We start from the raw sequence: 16540 nt of genomic DNA, 5'->3' as shown, positions 1-16540 counted from the left end.
CATCTCTACTAAAAATTCAAAAATTAGCCGGGCGTGGTGGCTCAGGCCTGTAATTCCAGCTACTCAAGAGGCTGAGGCAAGAGAATCGTTTGAACCCAAGAGGCGGAGGTTGCAGTGAGCCAAGATCGCCCCCACTGCACTCCAGCCTGGGCGACAGAGCAAGATTCCATCTCAAAAATAAAGAAGGAGGGGAAGAGATGTGGAAGCCCAGAGGCATCATTGAAAGGGAGCAGGGATAATGCCATGTAGAGCTTGTGTTTGAGGTCCTGTCTTTTTGTTTCATTTTGTTTTTGAGTTGGAATCTTGCTCTGAGATGAGTGTGGCTATGTTCTAACAGAACTCTAATTACAAAGGCAAGTGCTTCACCAGCCGTAGTTTGCTGAGCCCTGGCCTAGACTACAGTGGTCTCTCCTAATGCTGAGTCTGGCTTAGACTATCTTTTCCTTCCTTCCTTCTTCCTATCTTGTCTCCTAGCAGTCAAGGGGATCTTTTTGTTGTTTTCTGTTGTTGTTGTTTTAAAGAGATGGGGTCTTGCTCTGTCTTCCAGCTGGAGTGCAGTGGTGCCATCATAGCTCACTGTAACCTCAAACTCCCTGGCTCAAGCAGTCCTCCTGCCTCAGCCTCCCAAGTAGCTGGGACTACAGGATGCACCACCATCAAAGTTAATTTTTAATTTTTTCGTAGAGCTGGGGGGTCTCACTGTGTTGCCCAAGCTGGTCTAGAACCCCTGGCCTCAAGCAGTCATCCTGCTTTGGCCTCCCAAAGTGCTGAAATGACCTGTGCTAGCCACCAGGCCTCGCTGGGGATCTTTTAGAAGCACAAATCAGCATGTTACTCTCCTGCTTAAGACTTGTAGTAGCTGCCCATCAGCCTTCCTGTGAAGTTCAAGCACCTTACCATGACCTGAAAGGGTCCAGCGTGAACTGCCCACCTCTTGGAACACATCTAGTTCCTTCCACGCTGACAAGATTGACTTCTTTTCCAGGCTCGTTCCTACCAAGCTTGATCCTGCCCCAGGGCCTTTGTGGGTCTTTTTGTTTTTGTTTTTGTTTTTTGGTTTTTTTGAGATGGAGTTTCATTCTTGTTGCCCAGGCTGGAGTGCAATGTCATGATCTTGGCTCACTACAACTACCGCCTCCTGGGTTCAAGCACTTCCCCTGCCTCAGCTTCCCAAATAGCTGGGACTATAGGCATGTGCCACCATGCCCAGCTAATTTTGTGTTTTCAGTAGAGATGGGGTTTTACCATGTTGTTCAGGCTGGTCTTGAACTCCTGACCTCGGTTGATCTACCTGCCTCGGCCTCCCAAAGTGCTGGGATTATAGGCGTGAGCCACCGCACCCGGCCCCACAGGCCCTTTGTACAAGTTCCTCTGCTAGAACATACTTTCTCAGATTTTTATGTGGCCAGCTCCTCATTGTCACGTAGGACTCAGATGTTACTCCTCATAGTGGCCTTCCCAATCACCCTATTTAAAGCAGCTTTCCTAAGCATGCTCTGTGTGATGTTAGCTTCTCTTACTGTGGTAATGGTTATCACCTGCCGAAATGATCAGTTTATTGATTACCTGGTTTACCTTTAACTTCCCCCTCAGCTGCTGACTCTTAAGTACCAGGCCTGGTCGTTCTTCACCACAAAAGCTCCAGTGCCTTAAAAAGTCCATCACACAGTAGGTACTTAACATTTATTGGGTGAATTGCCTTGTTTTACAATCCTAGTATATTTGTGGTGTGTTCAAGTATTCCTCTGCCTTCAGGGATCTTATTACCTTTTCAAAAACTATGAAATGTACAGTATTACCCTGGGGCTTATGCAGAGAGGAAGGAGACTTGCCTCAACATCACAGAACTAGTAAATGTAAGCAGACGGTGATGTCCACTGTTGAAATCCTGCATTTGATTTCCAGTATCATGATTGTTATTGGTTGTTTATTTGTTTCAGGTAATTTCTGTTGGTCCCAGTAGATCTTAGACTTCTGGGAACATTTGGACTAGCTCAGAACTACCACTGAAGACTTTGCTCTGGGGGACAGCTATGCTAGCTGCCCCTTGATAGACCCCTGCTTATTAACTTTAACTGAGGGATTAACATCAAGAGTAGTTGCTGTAAATATTCCTTTGGTTAAATGAAAGAGTTGATTTATTATAAAGATCACATTCAATTTCCTGCTGAGAACAAAGTGGATAAGAACTTCTGTACACCGTTTGTTTCCGGGGGGAGATTTTGACAGCTATGTTCTGTTCTCTCACTGATGATAAATATTAAAAGTTGAAATAGCTCTTAGAGATCACGTCCCTTTCCCTGCTGCAGGAATCCTTCTAAAATTGTTTGGATACTTCCAATAAAGACGAGCATCTATAGATCACACATCAATTTATAGACATTAAAGTTTATAGGATGGGTGTATTCCTAAAGAATTATCAGGCTGGGCACCATAACTCACACCTTTGAGCCATGGGATGAGCCAAGTGCTATTCCCAGCAGTTTGTGAGACAGGTAGGAGGACTGCTTGAGCTCAGGAGTTTGAGACCAGGCTGGGCAACATATTGAGACCTCATCTCTATTAAAAACAAAACAAAAAAAATAGGCCTTTGGGAGGCCAAGGCAGGCAGATCACCTGAGGTCAGGAGTTCGAGATCAGCCTGGCCAACGTGGTGAAACCCTGTCTCTACTAAAAATACAAAAATTAGCTAGGTGTGGTGGTGCACACCTGTAATCTCGGCTGCTTGGGAGGCTGAGCCAGGAAAAGTGCTTGAACCCAGGAGATAGATGTTTCAGTGAGCCAAGATCACGCCATTGCACTCCAGCCTGGGTGACAACAAGAGCAAAACTCCATCCCCCCAAAAATATGAATAAATAAATAAATTTAGCTGGCCATGGTGGCGCATACGTGTAGTCTCAGCTAGTTGGGAGGCTGAGGCTGGAGGATCACTTGAGCTTGGGAAATGGAGGCTACAGTGAACAATGATCACGTCACTGCACTCCAACTGGATAACAGAGCAAGACCCCTTTGTAACATTTGAGCACAGAAGGCCTTTCAAATATTCTTGGGGAATTTGTTGCATAAGGGAACCCTGTGAGAAAACCTAAACCTTTGGAAGAAAGTTCTTCAATTGTTGGCTTGCTGCTTTTTTTTTTTTTCTTAAGATGTGACATGCCTATGTATTAAGTGGTGACTTAAAAATACTAATTTGTGGCCAGGTGTGGTGGCTCACGCTTGTAATCCCAGCACTTTGGGAGGCCAAGGTGGGAGGATCACCTGAGGTTGAGAGTTGGAGACCAGCCTGAGCAATATGGAGAAACCCCATCTCTACTAAAAATACAAAATTAGCTGGGCACAGTGCCGCATGCCTGAATCCCAGCTACTCGGGAGGCTGAGGCAGGAGAATCGCCTGAACCCAGGAGGCAGAGGTTGCAGTGAGCCGAGATTATGCCATTGCACTCCAGCCTGGGCAACAAGAGTGAAATTCTGTCTCAAAAAAATAAATAAACAAATACTAATTTGCTGGTAGAGACACATTTTTGGAAGTATTCTAAAGACACGTTATTATTGAGACCAAAGGAAAACTCACTTAACAGTGAAAAGTGTTTGTGCTCTTATGGCTGTGCCTTACATTAATCTAGGTCAGGGGAGAAATGGGATAACAGTCCTTTAAAGAGGATGCTTGTCTTTCTCCCTCAGCTAGAGCCGTGGTTTGTTACTGAGTATTTAAATCTGATTCTCTCTGTAGATTGCTGCTAAAATTGATTCAATTCCTCACTTGAATAATTCCACACCTCTAGTGGACCCCTCAGTATATGGATATGGAGTACAGAAACGACCGTTGGATGATGGAGGTAAGTGGCCAGAAATATCTTTGCCTTTCAGGTGATAGTGAACCTGCCGGTTAAGTTTGAATTTGTCAGCCATTACCTTAGCGACTCTCTAAAGTGTCACTGTGTTGAGAGGAATTGTTGAAGGGAAGTATTCAGGATGACTTTTCTCAGCAGTTCTTCAGCATTTGAGTTCCTATTTGCCTGGATAATACAGAAATCATTTCAGCTAGGCTCTGAGATAAAGGCTTGGCCCCTGAGCATCAGCTTGGAAGTAATTTGACCTATTTGAGAATTTTGTTTGCTTTAGCCCTCCGTTCTTCAGCACACATGGGAATCGAAATTCCCACTTTTCTCCAAAGAAAAGCTAAGATTTGGTGCATGGCTTTCAGGAAGCTGTGGCTACATCTTGACCTGAAAGAAAGAAAAGAATGGTGACTTTCTGCAGCCTGGCTGCCAGGTTTTTCACCATTCCCATTTAGGACAGGCTCTTTCTAGAAGCATCCCTTTTCTTTAATTCATTTATTTATTTGTTGTTTTGTTGGCTGGTGTATATGCCGTACTACATCCCAGAAAGAATTTGAGAACTCTTAGAAGTGCCCATCACCAGCACTTTGGCAGAGTACCTGTCAGATACGTTTCTTCAGAGAGCTTGGACATCTGATCATATTTTGTCTTCTGTTACTATAGAAGCGATAGCGAAGTACACTAGATGAACATGAATTTGCATGTAGTCAAGTGAGTCAGTGTCTTCTTTTGTGTTCTTTTTCTGTCGCTATGTACCCAGTCATTTATGTTTGTGCATATTTCTGTGATGTATTATGTGAGACACAAAGGCGCAGAACAGTATGTATTGTGTAGTCATTTCTCCCAAAAGTGCACGTTTTTATGTACATAGAAAAATATAATTTGCCATGACTCATTTCTCTGGTCTCTAGGAATTCTTGTTGTTATTGTTTTTAACCTCCCCTTGGAGATGGGATCACACAGGTCTCAGGCTAGAGTGCAGTGGTGCAGTTGAACTCCTGGGCTCAAGTGATCTTCTCACCTCAGCCTACCAAGTAGCTGGGGGCTACAGGCATGAGCCACCATGCCTCCTAGTACATTTCCAAATCCTCCAACTCATATACTTGTTCACAAATCTCAATGTCCTGAATAAAGCCTATATTAAGGTCCTTTTTAGTTAACTTAAGAGTTGAAGAAGTATTTTTAAAAATTTTATTTTGAATTTTTGTGAGTGCATAGGTGTATATATTTATGTGGTACATGAGATGTTTTGATACAGGCCTGCAATGTGAAATAAGTACATCATGGAAAATGGGGGCATCCATCCCCTCAAGCATTTATCTTTTGAGTTACAAACAACCCAGTTACTCTCTTTATTTTAAAACATACAGTTATCACTGGCTATAGCCACCCTGTTGTGCTATCAAATAGTAGGTCTTATTCTTTCTTTTTTTCTGTACTCATTAACCTGCTCCCTCCAACCCCCTCAGCCCCACTCCCCTTCCCAGCCTCTGGTAGCCATCCTTCTACTCTCTATGTCCATGAGTTCAACCATTTTGATTTTTATATTGCCCAAATAAGCAAGAACATGTGATGTTTGTCTTTCTTCGCCTGGCTTATTTCACTTAATATGATGATCTCCAGCTTCGTCCATGTTGTTGCAAATGACTGAATCTCATTCTTTTTTATGGCTGAGTTGAAGTATTTTTAAATAGACCCAAATAATACCTCCAAAAAGTTCTAGAGGACTGAACTTTAACCTCCTAAAGGTTAAAGAACCCTGCTTCAAGGGAGAGTTAGAAAGTTCATATTGCTAAAGAAGTGATCCGATAGCTTCTGTCAAAGAAAACCCAAGCCAAACCAAACAGCTACACAGCCTTTGGAAATCTTTAGTGCTAAGAAAAATGCTCCAGAATTCCAGCCACTTGGTCTGCCTCTGCTTTTCTAAACTTTTCATCACACCATCAGCAAGACCCTGAGCCTAGAAGGCTGCCAGATAAACACAAACATACTTCCCTTCACGGGATCTGCTTATTCACATTCTTACTCTCTCAGGAGAGTGGCCCAGTGGCCTTATCCCTACCAGAAGACGGCTGATTGCCGCAGACCTCAAATTCTACACGTGGAGAACGGCTTGGAGAAAAAACCATATGTGTAATCCTGTCATTTAAACAGTGCTCAGCAGAAGACGGGATTAATTTTGTTGAGCTGTAATGCAAAATGTAAGAAGCCTGAGGGAAATTCCTTCTTCTTCAAATACAGTCTCTCCAGCTGACTTGAACTCTGATTTATTAAAAAAAAAAAAAAAAAAAAAAACAAATACAGTGTCTTATTATGTAAGACCAAGTGTCCTGGGATGATGAGAGATTCGGCATGGCACAGAAATGTTCTTTCTTGCTTGCTATAAGAGGGCTTAATATTTAGAGGGAGGAAAAAGAGAAACCATGGTCATTTTCTGTTTGTAAAGACTTATTCTCCAAAAGGCAGACGTGGAAAAAATTATGGTTATCAAAACAGAGAAATGAAAATACACAATATAATAATGAACCCGAGGTTTTAAGCGAGATTCCAGACCTACTGGGCGATCTTGGCCAAGTCAGCTACATCTGCCTGTGACCCAGTTCTCTTTATCAGCATGGATAATCTCTTTATTGGTGCTAATTTCTTTCAAATGTGTGTGCAGTGGACTAATGGGAGAAAAATGTCTGCAACATGCCAGAGGGTTTCATTTGCAAATACTCAGGTATTCCTTATGCAGAGGACAGCAGATACCCGCTCACTGCAAGCATAAGCGTTAACACTTCAGCTCCAAGCAGTGGCTGAAAAAAACAAGGCTGAATTGTGAAATTGTTGTGAAAGGCTGAATGAGTTGTGAAATGTATTGATCTCGATTTCTGGAAACACTGGGCCAGAGAGACACTGTCCATTAATGAGATATGGGCACAAAGGCAGACAACTTAGTTTTGTTTTTATGTTGCTGACACCTAAGAGGAACAAAAGCATGCTTCCCCTGAAAAGGTAAAAAGACTACTTTGCATTACAGCTTTCTGCTAAGGCAAAAATGCAGATAATGCAGTCATTTCTATTTGGTCTAGGGAATCACTAACACCAGTCAAATATAAAAAGATCACACAGAGCATACCATTTTGGAGAAGCAGTTTACAGGGTTATCTTAGTTCTGGTGGCCCCAGGGTGAATTTTCTGTTTTGTGGTCATAAACGCTTTGTAAATACACAAGAATTTTTACAATCAAATGAGTGCTATCCCCTTAAAGTCTTCAATGTGAGTCTAAAGAATTTTCTCCAAAAGTCTCCCACATCTAAAAACAACAACCATCTCCTCTTAGAATTCCGAGATGCCCAGCATGGTGGCTCACACCTGTAATCCCAGCTTACCCAGTGGTGGGAAAACTTGAGCCCAGGCATTCGAGGCCAGCCTGGGCTGAACATAGCAAAACCATGTCTCTTAAAAATACGTATTTCAAGTTTTTTTTTTTTTTTAAGGTGCTAGGCAGTGGAACAAGGGAAGGGATTTGTTCCTGATACAGAAAGGGGTTTGGGTCAGTTGTGTTTCGGGGAGTGGCAGTTTTGAGCTGGCTGTGGGAAGGCTGTTCATGAGCCTGCTTAAACCCCAGAAGCAGAATTTGGAGCTCAGTTTGAAAGCCTGCCTGGATGCCTCTCTCTGGGAAGCTCAATCAGCAGTCCCTCCACCACCCTCCAGCTTTGGATCAGGCCATTTTAACCTTTTGCATCTTCAGTCTTGACACCCACATGTTCGAGTGGTCTTTGAGCTATACCCTTGGCACCCTACCAGTTCAGGAATCTGCCTTCTGGTCTCAGTTGTGGCACCTTTTCCATCCAGTGCTTCTCTCATGCTACAGCTGGAGCCTCCCTGGAGTCAGTCCAACCAGTTTGATTCCTCCAGGAGCCAGGGAGGTGCAGATCTTCCAACCTGACCATCGCCTGCCCTCCCTGCTGGGCTCGTCCCCGCGTGGCACTCTGTGGAGCAGCCTGGCCGCTGGCTCTTCTCTTGCTCTCCCCGCCCAGCTCTTACCTGGCCAGCTCCTGCTCAGCCCACTTCCTCCTAGAAACCCGTCCTCTTCCCTACCTTGTGACTTTCTTCAGTGCTCAGCCCACATGCCACCTAGCCTCTTGGTCCGTCTTCCCTCCCTCCCTCCCTTCCTTTTTCCCCGCTTCTCCCTTTTCCACACACCCACCTCACCAGTGGATATTGCCATATCCTCTGAATTTCTAAAGCAGTGTATTTGCCCTCTGCTCAGGGCAGGCAACACCCCCGCCTTCCTTCTGCAGTTATTGGGTCCCGCCATGCACCTCTCCTATTAGAGCCTAGAGATGTGACCGTAAGACTGGCTTCATTTCCCACGAACTCCTCATGCCCAAAGTTCCCCCTTGTTTGCTATGATTTGCATTTTAAAATTTTTGGAAAAGTAAGTTCCAAATTTAAGAGAATAGTATTAGCTAAGTGGTTTAGAAGTGCAAATTTAAATGTAATCTAAATTAGAGATTAGCAAGGTTTTTCTCCCCCCCCCCCCCTTTTTTTTTTTTTGGAGACGGAGTTTCGCTCTTGTTACCCAGGCTGGAGTGCAATGGCGCAATCTCGGCTCACCGCAACCTCCACCTCCTGGGTTCAAGCAATTCTCCTGCCTCAGCCTCCTGAGTAGCTGGGATTACAGGCACACGCCACCATGCCCAGCTAATTTTTTGTAGTTTTAGTAGAGACGGGGTTTCACCATGTTGACCAGGATGGTCTTGATCTCTTGACCTTGTGATCCACCCGCCTCGGCCTCCCAAAGTGCTGGGATTACAGGCTTGAGCCACCGCGCCCGGCTTCTTTCCCCTTTTTTGAGATGGAATCTAGTTCAGTCGCCTGTGGACTAGAGTGCAGTGGCGTGACTTCGGCTCACTGCAACCTCCGCCTCCCTGGTTCAAGCAATTCTCCTGCCTCAGCCTCTCGAGTAGCTGGGATAACAGACGCCTGCCACGTCGCCCGGCTCATTTTTGTATTTTTAGTAGGAAGGGGTTTCACCGTGCTGGCCAGGCTGGTCTTGAACTCCCGACCTCAGGTGATCCGCCCACTTCAGCCTCCCAAAGTGCTGGGATTACAAGCATGAGCCATTGTGCCTGACCTTAAGCTTTAAGGTGTTTTTTTGTTTTGTTTTGTTTTTTGTTTGTTTGTTTTGTTTGTTTTTAAACACAGGGTCTCACTTGCTGAGGCTGGAGTGCTGTGGGACAATCACAGATCACTATGGCCTCTACCTCCCAGGCTCACATGATCCTCCCACCTCAGCCTCCTGCATAGCTGGGACTACACTGCACCTAGCAATAAGCTTTTTTATAAAGGACCAGGTAGTAAGTATTTTAGGGGCTGGACAGGGTGGCTTATGCCTATAATCCCAGTACTTTGGGAGGCTGAGGCAGGAGGATTGCCTGAGCCTGAGAGGTCAAGACCACAGTGAGCAGTGATTGTACCACTGCTCTCAGCCTCGGCGACATAGTCATCTCAAAACAAAAATAAATTTAAGCTTGCATGCTGCATATCCCACCTACTAAGCTGCGCTGTAGGGGTTCAAAAGCAGCCATAGAGTCCACATAGAAAAATGAGCATGGCTGTGAGCCAATAAGATACTTCATGGAAACGGGCAGCTGGCCCTCAAGCTTAATTTGCCAGCCCTCATCTAAAATCAGCTTCATCAGGTGATTAACGTTTTCTTCATCTTGAGTTAGGGAAGTGTATAGACAGTACCCCTCCTCCAGTTTCTTTAAACAAATCTCCCATCTCGTGTTTGGCTAACTGCCCTGACCACCTGAAACAAGTGATTGCCCATGTTCGCCCAGCGCTGATGGACAGACGGAGAGTCCCTTCCCGTTTGCCCCTCTGTATCTCTCCTGATGAAGAGCAAAGCCTTGCTAGTTCTCTTCCCCAGGAGAGTTTGAGGGAGTCCTGTCCCCTTGAACTTTTTAATTGAACTAAGCAGACCTCACCCTCTCCCTGCGCTCTGTGTAGAGGGTGGCACCAAAACCAGGACTTCGGAAGAGCGCGGTGCTGTCCTCACCCCTGGGGTGGCAGGGGAAGGCCGCGTGGGGGGCTTTGAAATTATGCCTGCCTCTTTGGCCAAAGACTCACCTTTGCTGTTTATGTGGCACTTTTCCTCCCTTTTTATTCTTTTTACTTCGTGCCCTGCTGAAGAACAGCACCTTTTACATGGTCCCACCTTTCTAATTCCGATCATACAGTTGCTCCCTGTTTACTCCTGACCTCATTTTCCACGGTTTCAGTTACCCATGGTCAACCACTGCCGAAAATATTAAACAAAAACTTCTAGAAATAAACAATTCCTAGTTTTTAAATTGTACGCCGTTCTGAGTAGCATGATGAAGTCTTATCCCATCCTTCATGGGCATGAATCATCCCTTTGCCCAGTGTGTCCACACTGTGTACACTACCCGCTCACCAATGTATAGGAAAAAGTGTAGTGTCCGCAGGGTTCGGTACTGTCCATGGCTTCAACCCTCTCCCAGGGGTCTTGGAACATATCCCTCATGGATGAGGGGAACTGCTGTATTCTTATGGGGTAAAGCACGAATTCTGGGGTGTACTGTCGAATGATTTGCAGGAAGAGTGACATGGACCTTTCTGTGATCCTTTCCACGCTTTGTTTTAGTACTTGTGGCATAGGGTAAGGACTGAAAAGGAGGAGAGGAAGGATGGAAAAAGGAATGAGGAGAAAAAGACATTTGACAATCCCAGCCCTTCAGGAGAGAAAGGAGGTACAAGTGCTAGCAGGTGGTGAGAGCCGTGACGCCCGGACCCCTGCCTGTGACCTGCATACCGGTCTCCACTCTGGAAAGAGGAAAGTGAACCTTAGAGGTTCACTTTCTCTGAATGGGGGGTGATGACAGATGCTGGAAAGATGAAAAGCCACGACCAAAACCTAGTTCCTGAGTAGGAGGGGTTAGGAGGGAGGTTTGCCTTTTGTGAAGAGGGAAGAGGTAAAGTGAGACTGGGATGTGGTCGAGCAGTTGTCAAGGGTGGATGAAAGCTTTCCAGGGGCAGGTGGGCATGGGCACCCTTCCCAGGGTCCTTTTCCAGCTCCGTACCTCCTCTCTGCCCTTGTCCCTGAAACGGGCCTCTCTGAGAGTCTCGTCTGCCCAGGAAGGTTATGCCCTTCCTGCCACACCCCTTCTCTCATTCCCCAATTTTGGTGTGTGGTAGGCAGTCACTTGGCATGGAAAAATCCTCAAACAGTGGGGCCAGGCGAAAATTCTAAATGGAGAATCCCTAGGTAACAAAGTGTAGAGCCTTGGTAGGCTGGGTAGAAGGGAGGCTGGGCGTGGTGGCTCACGCCTGTAATCCCAGCACTTTGGGAGGCTGAAGTGGGAGGATCACCTGAGGTCAGGAGTTTGAGACCGGCCTGGCCAACTTGGCAAAACCCTGTCTCTACTAAAAACATAACAAGAAGCTGGACATGGTGGCGCACACCTGTAATCCCAGCTACTCGGGAGGCTGAAGCATGAGAATCATTTGAACCCGGGAGGCAGAGGTTGCAGTGAGCCGAGACCACGTCACTGCAGCGTAGGTGGCAGAGCAATACTCTGTCTTCAAAAAAAAGAAACAGTGAAGGGGACAGGTTCTGGTTTTATCCAGCTGACAACTCCTGGCAAAGGCTCCGTGCCCTGACCCCACCCCTCTGTGCCCTGCCCCCACCCCAGCCACCTTCATTGGCTTCTTCCTCCCTCCCTTCACCCATCTACCCATTTTAGGATTATAATTCAGAAGTGAGATCATGGTCACATGGGTACATCCATATGTGTAAGTTGGAAAAAGGCAGTGAGAGTTTTCCCCTTGGCAAATATCATCTGACTGGTTGGCTGACAGTTGGCTGAGCTAGCTAGGTAAAATAGTAGACATTTTCTGCAAAAATGAATGAGCTAAACCTGTGGCATCAATGTTGTGACAGAAATGTAACTCGAACTCATATACAATGCCTGTTACATTCTTCACAGCTGTTAATAGGGAAGAAAAGTAGTTGGCCAAATTAAAAAAGGATTCATAGGTTTCCAGAGTTCAGCTTGATGGAACAACCTCTCTCAAGTACAGCTCTGCCACTCTTGGGCCCTTATCCCCAAGAAATGCAGATGTTCACACAAGAGCCTGTTCACATAGCAGCTTTACTCATAACAGTCCCAAACTGAAAACAGCCCGTCCATCCTTCAGCTGGTGAATGGTTCTGCTGCGCTACAGCCATGCCGTGGAATAGTACTTGGCAGGAAAACGGAACAAATGCTGGGTGCATCTGTAACTTGGATAAATCTCCAGGGAATTATGCCGAGTGCCAAAAGCCAATCGCCAGAAAACGACAAACTGCATGGTCCCCTTTACGTAACCTTTTGGGAATGGAGAACAGATGAGTGGTTGCCAGGGGTTAGGGATTGAGTTGGAGGAGAAGAGATGAGGGTCAGAAGGGAGCCTGAAGCTTAAACTCCTCCTGTTGTAGGTAAGGAAACCAGTGTCTGGGTAAGTAAGTGGTTTGACCAAGGCCGGATAGATACATGGTAAGTGACAGAGGGAGGCTGAACCTGGGTCTCTGTCTCATGCGCTGTAATAGTGTAGTACTTAAACCTGTGGACTTCAGAGTCAGGGTTTGAGTCCCAGCTTTGCTAGTTGTTAGCTGTTTGACTCTGGGCAGACTCCTTAACGTCTCTGAGCCTCTGTTTCCTCATCTGTAAAATGGACCTGATGATACCTGCCTCATCAGATTATCGTGAGGGTTATATCATGTTATTTTCAAACTTTAAGAAATATTATTTCACCCTCGGGTTGGGCGTGGTAGCTTACACCTGTAATCCCAGCACTTTGGGAGGCCGAGGCAGGCAGATCACGAGGTCAGGAGATTGAGACTATCCTGGCCAATATGGTGAAACCCCCGTCTCTACAAAAATTAGCCAGGAGTGGTGGTACATGCCTGTAGTTCCAGCTACTTGGGAGGCTGAGGCAGGGGAATCACTTGAACCTGGGAGGCGGAGATTGCAGTGAGCTGAGATCATGCCACTGCCCTCCAGCCTGGCAACAGAGTGAGACTCCGTCTCAGAATAAAGAAAAAAAAAGAAATACCACTCCCAATGTGAGAAAAACTGTTCCCATCAGAACTAGTTAGTACAGACATGTTAAAACACATGTGACTGAAAGTTTTATGAAATACATTACCGTTATTACGTAATGGTACATTGTGTTTTCTATTTTATTTAATTTTTTTTATATAAAGCTGGTTGTGACCGCCATATTGATTTCATGACACTGACCTAAATGAAAGTAAAGCTTAGGGCTATGAATATAGTATCATAGAATTCTTTTTCCTCTTAGGCACTTGGGGAAAAGGTGCAGGGCCCAACACACCCCTGGAGGCTAGGGTAGGCCGCCTCATCTGTTGCCTTCTGCCTTCCCTGCTAGACACTAAGCTTCCTGAGGGCAAAGGTGACTTTGTTGACTGTTTTATACTAAGGTCTTGTAACAGGGCTCAGCACCTGGAAGGCACTGACTTGTGAGATGAAGAATGATCAAGAGAGAGAATATCACAAAATTGAACAGTGATAAGTGTTAAAACCCGCAGGATAAAGGATGGGGAAGATGAAGGGGTGCAGAGTTTGCATGGGCACAAGGCCCCTCACCTGCACGCCATTCTGAGGGCTTGGATGCCGTGTGATTGCACCTTCCTCTTCAGTAAGATGGGAATGGCAGTGACAGCAGCTGTCTCCAAGGTGGGTTCTTGCGGGACTAAGTGGGTTCATGCAGGTGAGGCACCCAGGAAAGCAGCTAGTGTTGCTGGGGGTGGTGCTGTTTCCACTCACAGAAGCTTATAGTAGACTACAGGTGTGAGTGGCGTTATTGGCTGGGTGAGGTGGCTCACACCTTTAATCTCAGCACTTTCAGAAGTCAAGGCAGGTGGATCACCTGAGGTCAGGAGTTCAAGACCAGCCTGGCCAACATGGTAAAACCCCATCTCTACTAAAAATACGAAAATTAGCCAGCCATAGTGGCTAATTTCTCTACTATAAATACCAAAATTAGCCAGCACACACCTGTAATCCCAGCTACTTGGGAGGCTGAAGCAGAAGAATCGCCTGAACCCAGGAGGTGGGTGAGCCGAGATCACACCACTGCACTCCAGCCTGGGAGACAGAGCGAGACTCTTGTCTCAAACAAAAAAAGATGACATTATTGAGATAAACTTGAATTTACTTTCACTTTTTAAAAAATAATTTGCAAAATTAATGAGAAATTACATTTGCCAAAGGACTTTCAGCTGAACTTAGCATATCGGTGTTTTGTGGCCCTGGAGCAAGAGCTGCTGCCTAGAACACAGGAAGCTTTTGTAGTGTCCCTGGGGAAAGGCTTTCTAAAAACTCCCTGAATCCTCACGGCTAAGTGTGTGTTGCTGACTTGGGCTGGGGCGTGGAAAGCCATTGGTCAGTGAGAGGAGACAGCCAATCCAAAGAAGAGGCAGAGGAGAGAAGACTGTTTTCAAAATCTAAAGAGGAAGGTTTGGGTTATTTGCTTTTGCAGTCATAAAAACTGACATTTTTCCACTGGCAGAGTCACTCACCTGTCTCTGGCCAGTGGTTCCGTTCTGTGTGGGTGCCAGCCTGTGCTGGCGGAGCTGTTGGGAAGGAGGAATTGGCACTTTTGTTCCTGGGGCTGGGGTTGGAGTGGGGGTGTAACTATGATAGCTGATGCATATTGCAAAGTTGGGCGTATTTCCCAGTGCTTTTTTTGTTTCTTTTGGAGGAGGGAAAAAAATGAAAATCTTTTTTTCCTCTTCACTAATAGGGAAAATTATGTGTCTGATCACCTTTTTTTTTTGGCTATTGTTTGTTTTATTTACTTTTGAGATAGTTTTGCTGCGTCATCCATACTGGAGTACAGTAACATGATCTCGGCTCACTGCAACTTCTGCCTCCTGAGTTCATTGTGCATCAGCCTCCCAAGTAGGTGGGATTACAGATGTGCACCTTAAAACCCAGCTAATTTTTTTATTTTTTAGTAGAGACAGGGTTTCGCCATGGTGGCCAGGCAGGTCTTGAACTGCTGGTCTCAAGTTATCTGCCCGCCTTGGCTTCCCAGAGTGCTGGGATTACGAGCATGAGTGACCGCACCCAACCTGACCACCTTTTTTTTTTTTTTAAAGATTATTATTAAAATTGGCAGAGTGTTACTCTTGAGAAAGAATTTATGATCTTGTAGAATGACTTACAACCCCGGCAGTTCATTAGTGCACAAGGTAAACGAGAACTTCACTGCATATGCTGGAATTGCACCAAGGGGAACTTTTGAAGCAAAAAGATGCATTGTCAACCAGCGCACACCATTAGTGGAAATAGGACTGCTTTTACTCAGCATTTTTTCTTTTTTTACAGGAAAATGAGTGTCGTTCCATTCAATTGAACATGATAGGTGTTCCCATCTGCCGCCTCAGTGTGACCCCTCCTCATTGTGCAGACTCAGGAGAGGTCCGTGTCCCCGAGGCTGGACATAGAAGTTGGCCATATGAGTACCCAGTGTGCCTTATCTAACTGCTGGTTTTCGTTTTTAGGCACCACATGGGAAGGTTCCAAAGGAATGAAACTTGAATCGCATGTTTCAGCCTTGGGCTCTAGCATTTGCATGGAGGAGGGAAATGATTTATCCCTCCTAAGCACCCACCAGCTCAGAGTTGACTCTGGACCTGAACCTGATTTCCTCTCAGTGGCTCAGCTCTCAGTAGCCCATCTGTTTGTGGGATGACAGTGTGTACATTTTCACCTCCGGTCATTATGAGCGCCTCCACAGTGGCTGGCAGCAATCGTGTCATGTGCGTGGCACCTGTGACACATACTTTACCAGCAAAAAGGAATTGCCATTTTTGTGATAAGCACAAAATTTCAAATGGCTTATGAAAGGAACCCTCTGAATATTCTTGTCAATCTCAGGAAGTTCTTTATGGTAGCAGCACTGCCCTTTACTCTGTTTCTGTGGCTTTTCTGGCTGAGACAGAAATTTCTGAAGATCATCAGCCCTTTGAGATCCTTTACCAAATAACACAGTGGACCAGAGCCCACAGTGCGGCCTCATTTCCCCAGTTCAGGAATGCTGAGCACCTCATCTTCCCCTGTGTTCTCAACATTTCAAGACATTTTAGTTCTGGCGTGACTAGGTTTTTTACCCATGAAGAGGGGAATACTGATAGCAATGTGGTAAGCTGAGCTTGACCCATAAATAGGAACAGCTAACCAGGCTCACGGGCACTCTGCTATTGACATTCTCCTTTTGTGTGTTTCTTTTCCTCCCCACTGCCCTAGGTGGCCAACATCCCTGCCTCAGGAATGTCTAGCCCCAACATCATTCAAGGGCTGAGTCTTCGATGAGGATTCCTTTCTTGAGCTGGTGATTGTCCAGTTTTCATGCAAAATAGGAATTGTGACCACTACCTGTTCCAAGCAAGAATGTTATATTCAAACAGATATGCAAAAACAAAATTTTAAGAGTCAATAGAAAACAATTCTCTTATCCCTGAGATAAGCAGATTAATAGTGTCTAGTGTCAATATTTTGGCTGTAGACCATTATCTTGTTATTGATCCAAAAGAAATATGGTATTGACTCAGTAGCTTTGTTTACTTTTTCCTGGCATTGTTTTGCTTTGCTTTTTCTTCTTTTTTTTTTTTTTTT

General features: G+C 45.4%; 1 protein-coding gene across 5 annotated transcripts in view; it reads left to right on the top strand.

Annotated features, from left to right (window-relative positions):
• Positions 1–16540, top strand: part of FUBP3 (far upstream element binding protein 3) — a 60138-nt gene that overhangs the window by 14006 nt on the left and 29592 nt on the right. For all 5 annotated transcript variants that reach the window (XM_017499079.2, XM_017499077.1, XM_017499078.1 and 2 more), the window contains one exon: positions 3731–3836. Coding sequence is in view for 3 of the 5 variants with exons in the window: in XM_017499077.1 (XP_017354566.1) it covers positions 3731–3836 (106 nt within the window). In the remaining 2 variants the exon portion in view is untranslated. The remainder of the gene's footprint in view (positions 1–3730; positions 3837–16540) is intronic.

This window comes from Cebus imitator, unplaced genomic scaffold (genome assembly GCF_001604975.1).
Source record: "Cebus imitator isolate Cc_AM_T3 unplaced genomic scaffold, Cebus_imitator-1.0 Scaffold254, whole genome shotgun sequence".
NCBI lineage: Eukaryota > Metazoa > Chordata > Mammalia > Primates > Cebidae > Cebus > Cebus imitator.
The sequence above is the reverse complement of the archived record's forward strand: the minus strand, read 5'-3'. Positions and strand labels throughout refer to the sequence as shown.